The sequence below is a fragment of the Trachurus trachurus genome (assembly GCF_905171665.1).
Source record: "Trachurus trachurus genome assembly, chromosome: 1".
In the NCBI taxonomy this organism is placed as follows: Eukaryota; Metazoa; Chordata; class Actinopteri; order Carangiformes; family Carangidae; genus Trachurus; species Trachurus trachurus.
The window spans coordinates 21,029,717-21,049,981 of NC_139891.1; the positions used below are offsets into that span (position 1 = coordinate 21,029,717).

At 41.0% G+C, this 20,265-nt stretch overlaps 1 protein-coding gene across 1 annotated transcript in view; it reads left to right on the plus strand.

The window, feature by feature from the left end:
• tenm3 (teneurin transmembrane protein 3) overlaps window positions 1-20,265 on the plus strand; it is a 182,603-nt gene that overhangs the window by 106,679 nt on the left and 55,659 nt on the right. The window contains exons 14-19 of the mRNA XM_083978996.1: window positions 1,832-1,978; window positions 5,283-5,413; window positions 5,560-5,648; window positions 8,770-8,889; window positions 10,916-11,048; window positions 11,285-11,413. Coding sequence (XP_083835122.1) covers window positions 1,832-1,978; window positions 5,283-5,413; window positions 5,560-5,648; window positions 8,770-8,889; window positions 10,916-11,048; window positions 11,285-11,413 — 749 coding nt within the window. The remainder of the gene's footprint in view (window positions 1-1,831; window positions 1,979-5,282; window positions 5,414-5,559; window positions 5,649-8,769; window positions 8,890-10,915; window positions 11,049-11,284; window positions 11,414-20,265) is intronic.

Genomic DNA, 20,265 nt, shown 5'->3' on the forward strand with positions numbered 1-20,265 from the left:
CACTGTGTATCTGTCTACCTGTTGTGTTTTCACATGGATTTAAATCTGTGATTTTTTTTTTTTTTTTTTTATCGACTAGAAGAAAAAGAGGAGTTGATGTCTTTGTCAGCTTGCTGGGGGTTAGATTTCCCTCGGATCTGGTTAAACTTCACTTGGATCGATAAACATTAACATTTTTTTTTAACATCCAGTGTTTTCCTCTGTTTAAATGCCCTGTTTTTGTCATCATATTATGCAACAATAACATCTTTCTTTGTTTACAGATGAAAATATTATTTTTTATTTAATTTCTGATTGAAGTCGTGCAGCACACAGTAGCCACTTTGGCTTGAGGCAATTTTAGTGGTTCATGTGAAACTACAACATAAGTGCATTTCACCGAAGGCTGTCTGTCTGTCAATCTGTGTCCCTCACATGTGGGTTAATGTATTGACCTGTCTTATATGTCTTCCAATCTGTCTTTCAATCTGTCAGCCCATTTGTTGGAGAAAGGTCCGTCACACGGGGCCATCTTCCTTTATCCTCATCTGGATTTTGAAGTCTGGTCATTTTGGACTGAAGCTACTGACAGCCAGCATTTAGCTGATACACAATTTGTTGAAACATTTTTTTCTTTTTAAATTGCTAATGCCAAAACCGGTACTGAGGATTTCCTTGAGAGGTGAAAAAGCTTTTGAAACAGCATTTTGACATTGTTGAAAATTGAAACACGATTAAAATCACTGAGTTGTAATGTGAAAGGTTTTCATCATTCATTAACAAATTAATTTGACTTTGGCAAATTATCAATTGACTGTTCTAGATAATAGACATGATAATAATAGTGACAATAATGAAATGAAGCTGTTAAACCTTTGACACACACTCTCTTCACTATTTCTGTGTGTGCTCAATAATGTGCAAGTGATAGCGTCACTCCCAGTTGTCGTGTGTCCTCAGATTAAACAGAAAGACTAACTGACTTGTAGTTTAAAACCTGTATACCTGATCAATTTGGTGAGAAAATTATATTTTTGTTATTTCCCTTCTCCCGGCTAGATTCATAAAATAGATTTGTAAAGCTCCAGATTCTATGTATTTTTCCCTAAGGTGGAAATAGTTTGAATTTGCATGTAAGCACCAATTTACTCTGACAAATATGTGTCCCAATAGATTGACATGTTACACAATCACACACAGGAATAGATCTTTTTTTTTGATTATTGATTTTATGCTTGTTATGTAGTTTAGTTATTTACAAATTGTAAAATTGTTCCTGAAAACTAGTCTGTTTGACATATTGCTTTTACAGAGCTACTGCAGACCTATTTTCATGAATTCATCAGAAATGGACCCGACTTGAAATGACCCAAGTTTCCCTCTCAGGGAAACTGATGAACTCTGACACCTGTCCTAGTATTCCAGCTTCATTTGTACGATAATCAGCGTCTGTCACAATACACAATTCTTCCACAATCTGCCCCTGAAACCGATGAGTATGGATTATTTTTGGATTTATTTCTACACCGAACCGTGTCTGTTTCTATAAATGTCAGTGCGGTGTGGAAGCATTTCATTCAGCAGTTGGAGGTTTATTGTCTCAGTGCTGTTTCAGAGGATTTTCCAAACTGAGAGGAAAACACTAAATTTGTTGCATTCCTGGCGTGAAAATGATCCGATATGCAAAATATTGATCACTCTCATCGTTCAGAGCTCCAGTACATCACCTACCTTCAAAAATGTAAATTGGTTGAAACCTATTTCACGCCCTGTCGGCCAGCTGTGAACCCCATCGCACTCTCTCACATTGCTCTAACTTTTTTTTAACTGTGTGTTTGTTCCTTGTGCCCAGAGGGTTGTCCTGGACTCTGCAACAACAACGGACGATGCACTCTGGAGGCCAGTGGCTGGCACTGCATCTGCCAATCAGGATGGCGAGGGGCCGGGTGTCACGTAGCCATGGAAACTCTCTGTACCGATAGCAAGGACAATGAAGGAGGTACATTTTTGTACATACACTAAAAGAGTTTGCAGGTCAATGGTATAGTTGTTGTACAAGTGTATTTGTTAAATGGAAGGATGAACATGAGGTAAGGACAATTCAAAATATTGGTTTGAGCAGGATGCAGATGAACCAAATGTCCAATCAGGTGGTAAAATGGTGAGATGGAGAGAAATTTATGGAGGGAGAATTAGCAGTTAGTAGGTTATTCAGGGTTGATTTCAGTCTTAAAATTCGTGGCATGCATAGGAAGAGGTCTGGGATTAATTTGAGGGTCACTGGCATTTAAAGGTTTCATACGATTTTTATATCCACATAATTTAGAAAGTCCTGAATCTCTGAGTCTCTCCTCTTCAACCATGTGTGGATTATTGTGTGGTTTGAAGTATTTAAGAGCTCAGCACCATGTAATACCACCCCCTCTTTCTCCCAGATAAGAAGCATGTTCTGCAGTGCACTCACTCAAAACTTCACAATTCGGCCCTTACACCATCCCTATGTGATAGTAACCAGAGGTGACTATGGTGAGGGGCTGCACGCCTACCTGCTTCCCATTGTTAAACAACGGTAAAAAAAAGAAAAAAAGCAATATCAAATGACTGCAAAGGAACATTTTTTTTTGATTGCATAGTTTGGCTCCAGCAGCTGCCACCTGTTTGCCCCAGACTCTGACGTTCTGGTTGTGCAGCAGCACTGTAGCTCTTCTTTCCCTCTCCCTGCCTGTCTATGCTCACCTCAACACCACCTCCTCTTGAGTATACTCTGCTTTGAACCGATGAACTTCAACATCAACAACATCTTTCTGTGAAAGTGTAGTCACCCTGCCTTGGTGCCTTGTACGTGCCAACATGTAGCTAAAACTGTGTCTCGCTTACGGTCAGCAGAATAACTTTAATACATCAACCAGCACAACTGTCAAAATGATGAAATTAGACATTGACAGAAGTGTCTAGTGAGTATTTGTGTTTCCTAACATCACAGCTTCTGAATGCCAGTCTACATGGCAGCTCAGTGGAGAAGCTCTATTATCAGACCTTCACTTCAGCTCATGAATGTACCATTAAGAAGTGAGGTCCCTAGAATGTATGAAAACTTCATTTTAAAACAGTGGCACCACTTGCCTTAATGATATGTCTGTCAGTAATGTAAGAACATAGGACTCACTGTGAAATATTACTGAACTAGTGCTTTAAATATAACAAAGAGCATGTCAAGTTCCACCTACAGCGGCTAGATACATCAAGTTCTTTAGGCAAAAGAAAACAGCCAATGGGTATGTTACATAGGAATCCATGTGAGGCTTTCCTTTTGTCTCCAGTGTTCGCACACAGACCTGGTGTGAACACAATTCAAAGGACCCTTGAAAAATGTTAGTAGATGTAAGAAAAAAAAATCAAAAGGAATGAAAAACATGAATCTGGGTCATCACGTTGGTTGAGTGGTTAAGGCACATACCACATAACCACAATATCCCTGATTTGGATCTTGGCCGAGCAAGATCTTTCACTCTCTGCCCTCTCTGGTTTCCTGTCTCTCTAGACTGTAAATTTTCAAATTAAGGCAACACATCAAAAAAAAAATCTTTAAAAAAAGAAAAAAAAACTGATGAACTGGATACTCAGCGGCTACCTGCTGTGTGAGCTGCACATTGATGTGTAGTGTACAGTACCTGCAGTGAGTGTTAACTTACACACAGCATACTGTATATACAAACTGCAGCTCTCCAGCTGCTAGAAGAGTGTTGAACATGTTTTATCTGCCTTGATGTGACCATGGGGTTGAAAAGCTGTTGAGAACCAACGTGGTATTTAGTATTAAATGTGTAGCAAATGGCTGAGTGTTTAAAAGGCTCCGGTACAGTCTTTAAGATATTAACTGTAGGGAAGTGAATATCTCTGGACCAGCACAGGCCCAAACAAGAAACTTTAATGAAACTAAGAGTTGTAAACTTCTATGGGAAGAACTGAAACCTTGATATTAAAAGAAAATGGCATGGACAGAGGCAAAGTTAAAGGGTTATTACTGTAACACCACAGCATATCAGCTGTCAGTAGTTTCACCCCCTCAAGTAAAACAAGTAAAGCTCTGAGCTGCAGTGTAAAAACCCTAAAAGCAGAACCAGGCCTGCAACTGGAACAGTAGAGAGGAAAGATTAGAAAGAAAAGAGCACAAGAGAGAAGAGTCAGGGAGAGGACAGGCTGTGTGTGTGTGTCCTGTGTATGTGCGTGCGTGCGTGCCTCTAGTGGTAGTAAAAAAAATTATGTTTAACCACAAACAGCCATTTTATCACCATGTTCAATGCCACCAGACTCCATTGACAAAAACAGGAAGTTTTCCTTTCAGAGCACGGTATTTGCTGATCTGCTCAAACGGTTAGTTAGTGTGACCTCCATTGGTGCAGGCTGAAATGTTCGGATGTTTTGTTTGAGTGAAAGTAAAGCACACACAGCTGCCTCTGGTTAAACAAAGAAGACTTTACTTTGTCACAAAAACATCAATTTCTTAAGGAATAATGGAAAAAATATTGTCAGGGACTTGTTATCACAATCTGGGCATTTTAGTGGCAAGAGCAACTCCCCGACCCCCAAATAGTGTGTGTGTGTGTGTGTTCACTCGTGCATGCGTACGTGTACGCATTTAATATCAGTCTCTGGTGCCTGTTCCCCAGATGTACAAATGGCTTTTATAAACTAACAGAGACAAATGGCAGTCAAGATTTTATTACCTCACATACTTCTTTTGGATCCTTCCATTTTTCCAGCTGTCTCTCCACTACGCTCATCTCCTGTCTTCCTCCCTGCGCCTCACTCATCCCTCCCTATATAATCCCTCTTTTTTTATCATTCCATCCCTGCTTCTCATCATGTGCAATGTAGCCTCCATCCTTTTTTCTCTTCCTCTACCTCTTTTACTTTGTCTTTATTCTTCTAGGCCTGTTTCTTTGAAATTACATCCATGTACAATTAATTTGCAAAAGTGAATGTCTTTTCAAAGGAAATGCAGCTGCAATCAGATTACATATTCTATCAACATAACAAATATGTTTTTGATTAACATATGTAGCAAGTTAGAAACATTTTGGTAATGAACATATCAGTTCAGTGTTCAAAGACAACATGTTTGTTTTCTGCCACACATGTTACAGGATGATATTCATACCTCAACCAGAGCATCCTGTAGATGTTGGCTCTGGTCTCTGGTGTGGTGAAGCTTTTTCTGTCATCCATTTGACCTGGTTCTTTAGCCTTCTTCCCTAGATTTGTGATTATAATGAATGTATGTGTGTGTGTGTGTGTTTCAGATGGCTTGGCTGATTGTATGGATCCAGACTGCTGTTTGCAGCCCTCCTGTCAGAACCAGTTATACTGCAAAGGATCACCTGACCCAGTGGAGGTGCTCGGCCAGTCTCTGTCCTCACTGGCTCCTCAGCAGGTAAAGAGCTCCAGTTTCAAATTAAATTAAAATCAGAGCATTGCAGTATATCACTGACATGACTTGTCAGTGTCGCAAAAGATGCCAAGGAGGTGTGATATGAAGCTGCATTTGTCCTTCTCCTCATTTCCTTTTGTTTTCTTCAGGCTGCGAGGTCTTTCTACCAGCGCATTCACTTCCTGGTTGGTCCTGAGTCCACTCATGTTATCACTGGAGAGAGTCCTTTCAACAGGAGGTAATTGTGTTTTGTTTTATTATTGCTGAATTCTGGTCTGGACATGAAGCAAAATCAGTCTAGAAGAATTGATCAATCATGTTAATCAACCAGTTTAATCAAGTATTTCACACCATAGGAAATAAAAGAACAGGCCTGAGGACAAAAACCCAATATAATTACCTTTCTGGACCATTTTGCCTTGACCTCGACGGAAAACGTCATGAGGTTGTGTGGATAGAATCTAACTGCACCTTTTAAATCCACTCGTAACACATTGGCGATGAATACTCCTTTCCTAACCACCGAAATAATGATTTAAATGTGAAATAAGAGGACAAGACATGGTCACACATGAATAGTTTAGTTTTGATAACTGGGTTAAACTGGACGTCTTAATATAACATGAGCGAGTGATTAAGATGTGGAATGAAATGTTAATCACAGTCTTTAGGAATGATGTCCAAACCTGCAGAAAGGAGATATGCTTCTTTTTTTATTTCTGTGTCTAATAGTTAGTCTAAAGTGTGAAAAGGATTTATGCAGCTGCCCACATTTGTTATGTGCTGAAGGGATAAAATTAATTTGCATTCTTCTGTACAAACACTGTTGTTTTTCATCAAAGTGGGATCATGGATAATTTATCTTTTTTTTTAAATATATATTTCTGTAGTGGTGATGGTTTGATTCATAAAGCTTCTGCCTGGAGGGTCATAGCTTAACCTACTTTGATTTACCATAATATGAGCAGTTGTTTTCTGTCTGGGTGGCTGTAATAGAAGGAGTGGGATCACAAAACAGGAATTTAAGGTCTGCTATTTTTCCTTGCCAAAAGCCATTTCTGCCCACATCTCACTCCGACAACATTCATTAAATATGATAAGAGAGAATGAGAGGGTGGCGCTCTGCAAAATATAGAGAGTGAAAGGCATGGCTACTGACAGGGAAGAAACATGACGGCAATTCTGTTCAGCCATTTTTCTGCTTTTGTCACATTTTTTATGCTAGCCTGAATGTTTCATAAGAGTAGGGGGGCCACAACCCTGTAATAAAAATGTCCTGTATTTCCATAATGGAATGGACCTGCAACCTTATAATAAAAATGCTTTATTAGACAACCTTAATACAGTATTGGGTTTGTGTGTGTGGGCGGGTGCTTGGAGGGTTTTAAAAATAGCTATTTTACTCCTAAAGGACAAAGAAATATTTTAATTTCCCCTTCGGCTGAAAGTCCCAGCCATTCACCGGCCTGCATACATCTTATCTGCAGGAGGAGACAGTATACCATAAGCACATACGCTGAAGTACAAAGTAAACATCCACTATAGACATATGGACCATATTGTAGACCCGGTTTCCTAGCAACATAATCAGTGTGATGCACACACAACTCTGGCAGAAGAACACAAAGTAGGGTGACTGTCAAGAAAAGCTTTTTGGATGGTCTTTTCTTTATCCAGTATGGTTGAAAGATTATAGTTATTACATCCTGTATTAATACTGAATGAGATACTGAGTCTTGCAGTCATGTGGCACATCTGGCATAGCTGAAGTGTGGTAAGGAACAGGGTTTTGATGAATGACTTACATTACTTCATTACAAATATTCTGTCCTGAATGAGGAGTCCACTGTGTAAATGCATAACACAGCTTTGTCTCACAAATTATGTTTGTACAGTAACTAGACAGAAAGTTTTGCAGAAAATAGACCAGACTATGTTTTTATATCAGTGAGGACATGTTGTTAATCCGTGTACTGTAGCATGATGTTGAGCCTGAACGTGTCAATCAAATTGATTACAACATTGTTTTTATGGGTATAATTAAACTCTGTGAGAACGTAAGGTTAGAGAAAGGTTGCTGAAGGAAATTACAGTAAATTAAACCACAATGTGTTTATTTGCATTGAACAAAAGTTTCCATAGATCCACTGAAAGAGAAGGAGTTGCTGCCTTATCTGATTGCATGTTTTTTTGTTTTGTTTTGTTGCCCCATCTGACTTTGTTGTAAAAAGAGGTGGTCTGAGGAAGTGACAACACAAATGCAAATGCCAATACAAAACAGCAGCCGTGGCACGTGTCAATATGTTGATGTTGACACTGCGATAGCATCACAACTACAAACTTTGAGGGTGTGCGGTTGAGATCAAAATGAAGTACGAGTTCAAACGTGGGTTTGCACAGATGCACAGCCGTTCACAGCCACAAAGTCTGTCCACAGACACATAAACACCTGCCGATGGCTCTGAACCGCCTCTGTGGCAGTTCCCACAGTAGTAGGTGTCTCCAGGAACACATTTAGCCATGACTCACAGAGGTGATAACAATACCAGCAGTGCTGTCGCAGCCGGTAGAAATGCGCTGTGCAACCTGATCAGCATAAACACAGTTGCACTCTCCTACCCAGATCAGCAGGTGTGTTCACTTGGAACCAGAGAGGCAGAAGAATAATGGCCTTGCTTTCAACGCACTGTGGCACTGTGATTGTGTGACTGAGTGAGTCAGACATTCATCTACCGCGCGTTATTACTTGTATGGTCAGACTACTGAAAGAGGCATATTCCACTCAGTTTTGAATTATATCTGATTCAGTCAGTAAAGTCTCCAGTTAATATTTCTTATCATGGTTTTATCTTTGTTTATGCACCAGATCTCTTCCTACAGGAATAATCTAGTTGTGGTTTGGCTGTAAATTCTGCCTGACTCTTTTCATTTGTTTGCTGTTCCAGGATTACAACTACCATGCACTGTTAATTATCTAATCGGGATAACAAAATCAATGCGTTATACATGTTTTCCATGATATATACTGTGTAAACACACACACAGATAATTCCAGTGAATGAAATTAGTGTTTACCTGGATGTGGCTCGTGTAAACAGTGCTGTGTAGTAACATCAGTGCTCCTGCTCTCACAACTCAGCAGTCAGCACTATGAGGCATCTATAGTGGTACATGTTGCCTAAGGCAGATTTTATCCAACCACAGGATCTCAAGTCAAAAACACAAAGAGATCTGTTCTATGGTTCTGTTTGTTCAGTTGATTACAGTGAAAAAATATTGTAATTTATTTTGTAAATGTTAAATATAGTAAATTTGTAATGGTGTTAACCTGTTTCTACCTCCTTTCTCTCCCTCTTCAGCTTGGTGTCGATCATCCGAGGTCAGGTGTTGACAGCCGATGGCACGCCTCTGATTGGTGTGAATGTGACGTTTGTTCACTATCCCGAACATGGATACACTGTAACACGCAACGATGGCATGTGCGTATTTATTTATTTTTCATTTCTATTCATAGACAATACACAGTATGCAGCCTTCCCCTCCACAGCCAGCCCAAAGCTGTTTTACCTCACCTTTCCTGTATTTATAGAAGTACATGTTATTACTTCTAAGTTTGAGTCATGTAACATGAGAATTTATGGATCATAGAGGAACCTAAATATTGACAGAGCACCAGAACTGATGCAGATCTGGAAGAGAAATGACTGTATTCAAGGCTGCCAGCACTCGATCATTGTTTACATTGTTTTAGACAAGATATACTGCTCCTCTCAGGGCTCTGATTGCACATCTGTGGTAGCCATTAACTGAAATATAAAAGCAGCTCTGGTGTATTTCTTGGCTCACTGCTTATATATATGTATATCTACAGTATACACAGTATCAGGACCCCCTGCGGTGAAGTTCCATAGTTCAAAGCAAAGCTGCTGCCTCTTTCTGCTCTCTGTATCTGTAATGACTACATGAACTGACATGTAGCTGATGTCACAAATTCTGACTATCGCTCTTTCTCATGGTCACATTGTCCAAGATGAATGCACAGACATCATACACACACAGTGCTGGGATCACCGCAGTGGAAAAAATAATCCATAAATCCGCTTAAAGAAACAGGGGGGCAGCGTTTTTCCATGTACAGACAGAGCATTTTTTGAGAGGACTCAGAATGTCGCATCATATCCCCGCGACGCTCAGTGTGAGTACATGAAGCAGATCAGTAATCAGATTTCTCCGCTTCCCAAGACTTATGTTGGAAGCTCGGCTCATTGATTTTAACTACGTATATAGTGAAAAAGCAGATGCTGCTTCCTGAGTTTTTTTCTTTTCTTGCTTCCTTTTTTCCCCCAGTATGTGGCTTGTGTCAGAGCAGGTAGACAGTGCAGTGAGACAGAGTCAGGCAGGTGGACACAGTGGAGCTTCTTTTTCACTGACTGCATTTAACAAATACAGTGCTCAGTGTTAGAAATTGATTTATTTAGACTTCAGCAAGCCACTTTGTGTTAGTTCCAACTCTGAACTTCTAAAGGACTTATTATAAATAAGAGCACACATCACTCCCTTTGTGCTATGTTTTGTCCTGCACATGCTGAATAACTAAAACCAACCACAACCTAAACCCAATATTAACCCTTACCCTAGAATCACGTGTTTAAGTGATTGTTATTTAAGGATATTTGATGTGTGGCTGTGTGTGATGATCATACGTACAGTAGCCAGTGTGTTCCCTGCATTAGATTCACATCAGTCAGGAGAAATGGACAGAAACATCACACGTAAGATTGACTCAGCAGACCAGTGTAATACAATTCGTTCAGTAAGTGTGCTTGTGTGTAGTTCGTAGTTTGTAGTTCAGTGGTAGAAAAATGTAGTGGCAAAGGAAGGAAGAGTCAAGTTCTGAAAATATTCAACATAAAGTGAACATTTAAACAGGTATTGGTTTGTTTCAGTGGGCGTCTTTTAAAAGTGTCAAAACACATTTTTTCCCTCTGGTCTGTGCACAGCAGTGAGTCCATCACACTGTTGGTGTGCCGTGTTCCCTTCTGCCTGTCCTAACTGGCAGCCCATGCACTGATGTGAATCTACTGCGGGTAGCACACTGACTATGAATAACGACCTCACACAGCCCCATGCCGCATCACCCCAACGATCACTTTAACCCTCAAACACCTATTTAAACTTGTGGGTGCATGCAGTCGCACAACACGCGCTCGTAGGGAAATGCCTGTAAAGTCACAGAGGCACAAACACGCTCATAGAATTTAAATGAACAAATCACAGCCTCACAGTTCAACATTTAACAGCCAGTGTACTACACAGCCCTGGAGGGCAAATCCCTTGTGACACACTTCAAGAGGTTTAGGGTCAACTCAGCTGAGTCAGGGAAAGTTTTAATCGGGGAAAGCGTTTAAAAGAGTTTTCACACTGTCCTCATCTGACAGCACTACATATTTACACATCCATCTACTCACTACATATTTATTTGTTTATCTGTTTTTGACATTGCAGGTTTGATCTACTGGCCAATGGTGGAGCATCTCTGACTCTGAGTTTTGAGCGTGCTCCTTTCATCACTCAGTACAGAACTGTGTGGGTGCCATGGAACGTCTTCTATGTGATGGACACACTGGTCATGAAGAAGGTGAGGGGTGTCACTGCTGTCTGTATACATATTATCTATCATGATCTGCCGAGAAATAACAGTGTGCTCTAGTGTTAAACAGTAGATAAACTAGCAGGGGTCTAATGTCTTTTTATGACATTCACACTATTTGACCGCCACTGACTCACTGGACTCAATGACAGAGCAGTTCTTCACAGTCAGTCAATTGATGAATGAAAGGTCTAATGGGCACATGTTATGTCTGGCTCTTTCAGGAGGAGAATGACATTCCCAGCTGTGACCTGAGTGGCTTCATCAGACCCAATCCTGTCATTGTTGCTTCTCCTCTGTCGACATTTTATAGATGTTCACCCGAGGATGGCCCCATCATACCTGAAACGCAGGTAAGAAACCCCTCGGCATCATTCATCAGAGTCAAAGTCACGCAGACATATTAGAGTCATTTATCTAGGATATGTGTGAAGTTGTCCTAAAATATGGTCAGTGGCCAGTTCCACAAAGATATGTCAGACTGGTTTGTGGCGCCGGTGCAATCTAATGCATGGCAGATAGATAAAGACTGACTCACTCAAAGCCAAAAACATCACACTTTACGCCCAGTCAGGTGGAGAGACCAATGTTCTCATAGTAACAATCAATGACAAGTAGCACACAACAAAATAAAACAGGAAAATCTGCGGTTTGCGATGCCTGTAGGACATACACTACAGCTGTTGGATACAGTTCCTTGGACAGTCAGTTTATTTTAAATAATTAAAAAAAAAAGCACTTAACACAAGCAGTTTAAAGGGTCAATAGACATATAACCTCTTGTGTGTTTACTCTCTCTATAACACTCACATTAACATCATCAAAACCACTAAGATATACTGTATGGTCATATATACAAAGTCACTGTACAAGTTTGGTCTTGGACAGACGGCAGACTTCTCCAACACAACTATGGGCTGATTGTTTTTATAGAAAACCAGTGCTTTATACACACTCATTCACTCACACACACACACACACACACACACACGGCGCTCCACCCCAGGTGCCGCGTCTTAAAAGGGCGACTGAGGCTCATCATGTAGGAATGTTGTAATTGCTTACACATTACACCGTGTTATCTTTGTGTGGATTGTGTGTGTGTATGTGTGTGTGTAAGAGTAGAGGAAAAAGAGGTATGTTGGCTCTGTCTCTTGTGCGTGCAAGTGAGATTGAGAGAGGAATACAAAGAAAAGCAGTGGTGTGTGAGAAGCAGTGGTGTGAGTGTGTGTGTAGGGTTCTATATCACACTCACACCATTGTGTTAACCAGTCCACAGAGGAAATGAAACAGATGACAGAACTCAGTGTGTGTTTTTATACTTTTTACAAGCCTGAACCAGCGCTCAATATTTGATTTGATATTTGACAAACTTGTCCGTATACCTTTCGACCGGCTGCAGGGAAAGATTGTGTGCACGAAAGGAAGTTCAAGTGATAATGTGTGTGAGGCAAGCACGTGTATTTGTGTGTCTGACTGTAGATCAAAAGGAAGTGAATGGAAAGCTGCTACTTAGCGCTTCGTGGAGCTGAGTCCATTAGAGCGGAGGGCAGTGGAAAGGCCAGTCTTAAAGGGGATGTAATGGATCTGTAATGAACACTAAATGACCAACTAATGAAAAGGCAATAGTGCAGTTGAAAAATATAACACCGGAACCATCCAAATGGATCATTCCCTGAGGATCTTTCTTTACATATTCTTTCTGAAAACAAATAGAAGATTGGAGGAAAGGACTGAGATGGCATGAAATCATTACTCTTTGTGTTATTTTAACAATAATGACCCCGGATGCATGTGGTAAGGCATTCCTGCGCTTACAGGTTACAAAATGAAAGACAGCCAGCTGCCAGACCATCAGCAGCAACCTCTCACTGGCAAAGAACATGTTCTTTCCCCACTTTGAAATAACAAGAGGGAAATGCATAGCTCAGTCCATGGTGGATTGACACTGGACACTAATGAGGTCAGAGGGGTGATGCACAGCGTCAATGCAAGGAAAGCAACTGGAAATGATGGCCTCCCAGGGCATGTACTTGGGGCATGCACCAATTAGTTAGCAAAGATCTTCACTAACAATTTCAAACACTCCTTGACATACGCTATTGTCCCAACATGCTTCAGATCAGCAACCATCATGCCCATCTTCAAGCAAAAGGATGTGAGGTGCTTGAACACACACTCCACTGAAAGCTGAATGTACTCACCCCTGTCGTAGCCAAATGCTTTGACAGTCTGATTTTAGCCCACATCAAATATGGCAACCCTGCCACTTACTGTAAGACCAGCCTCTGTTTGTCAACCAGCACAGACAGAGGATGCACTCAGCTATTCACCCCATCCTGCCCTGGACCACTTCAGCAGATCAAACACATATATCAGGATGCTCTTTGTGGACTTCAACACTGTCATTCCCAACACACTACTGTCAAAGCTTTGCCCCCCGACTCCCAAATTAGGAAAACATACACATCCTCCACCCTCACCCTGAAAACTGATGTTCCGCAAGGATGTGTCCTGGGGCCTCTCTTGTATGCCTTTTTCACCCATGATTGTCCATCTGTCCACTAACAAATACCATCAACCTTGCAGAGGACATGACAGCCAGAGGCCTGATTTCTGAAAATGCTGAGTCAGCACACGGGGGACAGTATGTGAACCCTGACACCTGACGTCTTTCAACAGTCTCATTCTTAAAAAGGAGAAGATTAAAGAAACTGTAGTGGATTTAAAAAAAGAGATCAATCAATCATGACCCAAATGACAAAGATGGTGAGAGCGTGTCCATAGAAACCTCCTATATCATCAAAGAGGTGCAACGACACTTCAGCAGAAGCTTAGAGAAACCAGATGCAACCAGCTGCAAAATGTAACCTGATGTATTAAATACAATACACAGAACAATATCCCAGCTGCTTTGTATTGATTTAGGTGAAGCTACAATGGCTCAGCCAATTGATTTGTTAGACAGATCTGCAAACACCAATAATCAGCTAATCTGTTCATGACAAGACCATGCAGTGTTCACGAAGCAGAGATTGTTTCCCAAACATCATATACAGGAAGCTGCATCCTTGCACCGAGAGAGCTAAATAGGTGGCAGCTGTTGTGTCATTATATTCTTATGTTACCACCAAACTGGTCTGCGGGCAAGCACAAATGTTGAAATAGAAAATCTGTGCAGCAAAAATAAAAGGTAATGACTGACACAATCATTTAAAAGAGCACACCCACAAAGGCCCCCATTTTCTAACATGTACTCTATTAAAAGCAAATCCCCTGTGCCACCAGCAACTCCCATGCCTGCATGCCATTGTTCTTTTCCTTGCTCATCTGTGAGCATATACTTCACACTTCTGTCTGCAGCAACGACAGACTGCAAAGCTGCCGGCTGGAAAAAAAATAAACCAAATACTTACCTATTACTCATCTCTCTCATGTTTAATACTGCAGCTCCGTCCCAGCCTTTGATGCCATCCTCTTAATGCACGAATGTCTGAGCAGCTTTCTCAGTCACAAGTTGTTTTGGTGTAATGCAATGCGGCAACCTAACCATCGTGGGCATTATTCACCTAAATGTTATAGAAGCAAGTTTGTGGCTGTTATTTTTTTTATTCCACAGACTACTCACCTGAATCCTCTCATTGATACCTTGTGGCTGTTCATTAATTTCTTAAACTGCTGTCTGCAGACCTCCATATTCAAACATCTTTGATTGTGATATTTTTCTCCATGGAAACATTGCTGCCAAAGTGTCTTGTTCTTGTTGCACTTGCAGCACTTATTCTCTCATCCCTGATTGCTTCATCTCATTTCAGTCAGTCATTTCTAATCAGTTGATCATGCACATATTTCCTGGCCACTGACATAACTTCTGCTGTACTACAACAACCTTGACAACCACTCCCAGGACCTGTTTCCTTGAAAAGTGTTCTCCCTTTCTAAAGAGGTGTTCTTACCCTCTCATTGAGTAGCTTGTTGAAAATCATATTCTGGGCTGGCACATCTTTTGGGCATGCTTTCAACTGCAGTTCCTGGATTACATCAGCGTACAGTATATAGCCATGTGTCAGATGATTCTGCCAACACGCAACTGCATGCATACCCTGACAAGAGCAGCTGGTAGGATAACTACTGCCTGTTCAGTCAGGGCATCAAACACAGGACTGGTGTTCCTGACTAAACACTGAAAAACAGGCCTGTCTGATACCCTCATGTCTTCAAACAGTCTAACACCCCCTGTCACTGTGTGGGCTTTCTAACTACCTCCTGATATGTGTCATTCCTGGAAAGCACGTTTGTCTTATGTGCAAGAGCAACCCAGAGAGGACCATTTATCAGTTTGTCAATCGGCCCCAATGCCTCAGAAAATGAGAAACATCAGTGTCATGATACATGGCTTGAACAAGCTTGTTTTCTTTCCTGAATGCATTTGTGTGTGGTGAGATCGCTGCTGATGGAGTACACACCAGCAGCATTGTGTGAAGCTGCTGTTGCTCTGCTAATGTGCTTTTCCTCATATGAAGACAGGGTGTTTGAGATAAATGATGTTGTAGCCGTCAGTGGTATATTCTGAAAGGTCCCACTTTTATCTAATGGTGGATGTCCATGTTTTTAATCATAAAGCAGGTCTAGGTTCTATATTATTGTGAAGTATCAAAGCCTCATTCCAAAATGAAATGTATTCAGAATCTTAGCCTTAAAATGAGCCATCAAGACCTTTGTAACTTTGTGACGTGTTTTGTTGTGTCATTTTATCATTTGGCAGGTTTTACAAGAAGAAACCTCAATTCCAGGCAGTGATCTAAAGCTTATCTACCTGAGCTCCAGAGCTTCGGGATATAAACCAGTCCTCAAAGTCACCATGACACAGTCATCAATACCTTTCAATCTAATGAAGGTGAGCCATGTCATATACAATATATTTATAAGTTAGTACATTAACCTAAACTACCATGTAGTGACCTTTGTGTTTGTTACTGTTTTTCCAGGTTCACCTGATGGTGGCAGTGGTGGGTCGCCTCTTCCAGAAATGGTTCCCTGCGCAACCAAACCTGTCTTACACCTTTATCTGGGACAAGACAGATGCCTACGGACAACGTGTCTATGGACTATCAGAGGCAGTTGGTGAGTTTGCTCCAACCACTAAGCTAAACAGAAAATAACATGTGTTGTATATTTTGTGTAAACTTTCTCCCAAAGGCAACAAACAACAACAATTAAAGCATGACCAGCTTTGGTTTTCAAAATCGACCTTGAAGCAGACAGAACTTAACTAAGTACAGAGGGGCCTTTTGTATCAAGGGTACAACATTTGAACTGATTCGAAGCCTAATGGACAGCCAGCAAGCTAAATGGCTGTAAGGTTAGATGCACAGTGTATTTGTGCAAAAAGCCTCACAATAGAGATCTGTGGATAAGAATGCTAAGTTTCTCTTTAAAACACAGAAGAGAAATGCAAAACAAGCAGTGCTCCCCCCCCCATCCTTTTACAATTAACTTGTGTTGTGCTATTACCATGTGATGAAATGAAGCCTAGAGGTTAAATTGTATTGTGATTAAGAAAGGGTCTTTGTTTTGTTACTTTTGTCCAATTATAATTCACTCTTGCTTTTAATCAACATTTTATTGAATTATTATTTAGCTCTATTGCACCCACTTTTTTTTCAAAGTACCGGTATATTTTTGGGGGCTTTTGCCTTTAATCGTTAGTGTACTGTAGCAGTAGAGAGAGACAGGAAATGGGGAGGCAGAAATGACATGCAGGAAAGGGGAGTCAGGATTCGATACAGGGCCGGCTGCGGCGAGGACTTCTGCTCTGCCAACTGAGCTAAACAACGCCCCTCTATTCCTTGTATTCTTTCGTGTTATCTTATTTCAACATTCCAGTCCTTTTTGTTTTATTTTTGCGGTTAGGAAAGAAGTGTTTATCCTCCATGTGTTACAAACAAAGTTGATACGAACATTAGGGATGGATATCAGTTTTGCCTCCTGTCTCTCCTTACAATAACCCCGTGACATTTTCCATTGGGGTTGAGGAACAGTGATTTGGAAAGGCGATTTTTTGACTTTCTGACGGCAGCCCATGATAGTCAGCCCAACGTTAATTTGCAAGAGAGCTACGTAGTTTGAATTGGTCACATACAACATACAACACAACTATGTTTCTTTACCTTGAAAGAATTTACTTTTTATACACTATATTTATGATTATATTTTATTTTTTTACCATACAATATGAATATGAAATTCACTTTTATCTATCGCTTTCTATAAAACTATTTTACAGCTAAGTATATATTATGTAAATAACAGTTTAAGTAGTGGCACTGACACTGAATTGTACAGTACACTATATTATAACATGGTTCAGTGACTAAGTAATATTGCATATCAGAAACACAGCCTTCAGCCTGCTATGACCTGACCTCACATCGTCCATACGTGCCCACAAACAGCTGACTCCGCCTGAATACTGTATGTGCTTTCATTTAAGGTCTCTTGGTGATATTGGTAAATAGGAAACAGTCATGTGGACTTGTGACAGCAAAGCATTTAACCGTTATGGTTGTCAAAATATTTTCCCAAGGTTGGCAGGTCTTATAGAGCTTGATGTCACTGCTGCTTTTTAAAAGATTCAGTATTAATCATATAGTTATCTCAGGTGTCACCTTCACCTTAATGTTATGCACTATAGTATAACATAACATGGTGTCAGTTTGCCCTGTTCTGCCCTCCAGTGGATCTGTATGTTTGGTTCTCCAGCCTGGCTTTGTAGTAAAGCATAAAAACCTCTTGTGTCAGAGGTCACCATAACTGTTAACCTCTCTGTAACCCTGTGGTGAAAGTAACAAGACACTTTGGTCAACATTGGAAACGGTACTAATAGTAGTATCAGCGTATGTCACAAGTGGAGATAAAAGGCAAACAATTAAATTGCACCAATTCATGGCATAATAAATCCTGGTTTGTGTTGACCATTAAAGTTTGACAACATACTGTGCACAGCATACTTTGCAGAGACAGGAGGGAGGGGGGTTTCTCCAATACTTACTTTTCCTGAACATATATTAAGCTGCGGACAGCCACAGCTAAGTTCAAACAGGTCCCGGAAAAAAAGCTTTAACAGGGAAATGGCTGGCACGTAATGGGCATGCTAACCCCACTGACACCTTTATGAGGGACAACTAACAGCAGACATACTTTTCAGTGAGTTATTACTTATAGTAACCCAGCTTAATGGGGTGAACATAAAGAAAATTTACTGCTATGTTTTGTAACACTTTTGAAATTGGTGCTCATAAGTTATAATAAGATAGGGTTAATACAAGAATATTTGTAGTGCATTTGAGGCAACTGCTGAAATCAGAGCTGAGACATAAATGTAGAGGTCAAATACATCAGTAGGTAGCACTGCATTCACTCTCCCAACTGGCCCCCAAAAATCAGTCATTACGGGTTTTAGAGAAGTTTTCTCCAGAAATCAGCATGTGATGTAATGATTGAAAGTAGCATAAAAACCTAATGCAGACCAGCACTCAGCAGCCCTCCATTCAATCAACTTGTTGTCATTCAAATTTTCTGTCCCTTTCACATTTTGCTCTGCTGATAAAACTCAGTAATAATTATAGTTACAAAAACACAGAGGCGGACAGCTGAGTCGCAATGAGTTTTGTTGAATTTCTGTGCTATATGATTAGATGAATAAAATAGGGCTCTCAGTCACGTAGTTACGAGATGAGCTATTTTTCACCATGTGCATACAGTATGAAGCTTGGCATTTAACTGAGGAAAATACAGATGTCTGGGCAAAAATGTAACTGTGTGTTACAGTCGTGCTTTCTTTAATTCCTTTCGTGTGATATAAAAACACACAGTGTGTGTGCGTGTGTGTGTAAACTGTCCAGCTGTAGCTGGAGTTAGAGGAAGTTAGAAAAGCAGCCAGAGGAGGTTAACAGTGTGGTTCACTGTGTTTTCAAACCTGTTGTCTGTTTGCTTTGGTCTGAATCACAGAATCTGTCCTGTTTGGTTTGTTATGAACAAAGTGCAGTGGAAGAAAATAGCTGAATCACTGGCTTTGCCCCTATGTGTGTCTAACAGTGTCAGTGGGGTTTGAATACGAGTCCTGCCTGGACCTCATCCTGTGGGAGAAAAGAACAGCCATTTTACAAGGCTACGAGCTGGATGCTTCCAACATGGGAGGGTGGACCCTGGATAAACATCACATCCTGGATGTGCAGAACGGTAGGTGACAAAACCAGCACAATTCACCTGCAGCCACATGTTCACTATAGTCTCATATAGCATCTGCTCTGCAAGGTGTTACAATACTGGTACTGTTGTTGTTGTTTTTGTGCAATGCTGATATGTGACAAGTGGGGTTCAAACCTTTGCACTGAGATGTGAACATGCTCCAAATACCATACATTCTCTCTCTCTTTCTACCTCTCTCCACCTCATTAACTGGTTAATTATGTGTCCAAGAGTAAGAGGACAAAGCTAATAGCAGTTTGAAAGTATGTTAATCTCAGCAGTTGTCAGACTGATTGTCGTCATGCAGGCTTTGGTCGATGGAACAGAGGAAAAGTGTGTGTGTGTGTGTGTGTGTGTGTGTGTGTGTGTGGTGTGTGTGTGTGTGTGTGTGTGTGTGTGTGTGTGTGTGTGTGTGTGTGTGTGTGTGTGTGTGTGTGTGTGTGTGTGTGTGCGTGTGCATGCATGAGCGGGTGTGCACGCGGGTGTGTGAGTGAGTGAGTGAGTGAGAAAGAGAGAGAGTTCATTGTTGGTATCTTGGATTTGTTCCAGCTGCCCAGTGGAGTTTTTTGGTCTTTCATCTCCCTCCCCCCCCCCCCCCTCTCTCTCTCTCTCTCTCTCTCTCTCTCTCTCTCTCTCTCTCTCTCTCTCTCTCTCTCTCTCTCTCTCACACACACACACACACACACACACACACACACACATTTGGTTTCTCATATCAGACCCCACCATTTCAGACCTTCATTCATCTTTCCCCTTTGTCTCCTCCCCTTCCATCCCTCCTCTCTTTGCTTGCTTGTTTTTGTCTTGCAGTGCAGTGACATATTATCATCCTTTATTACCAGCCGTGACAGTGGGGCTGGTGTTGTTTTCACCTTGTGAGTCTGTGTGTGTGTCATCACGGCACAATGTGGTGCTGGAGACACCTACTGTAGTGGGAACTATCACATAGGTGCTT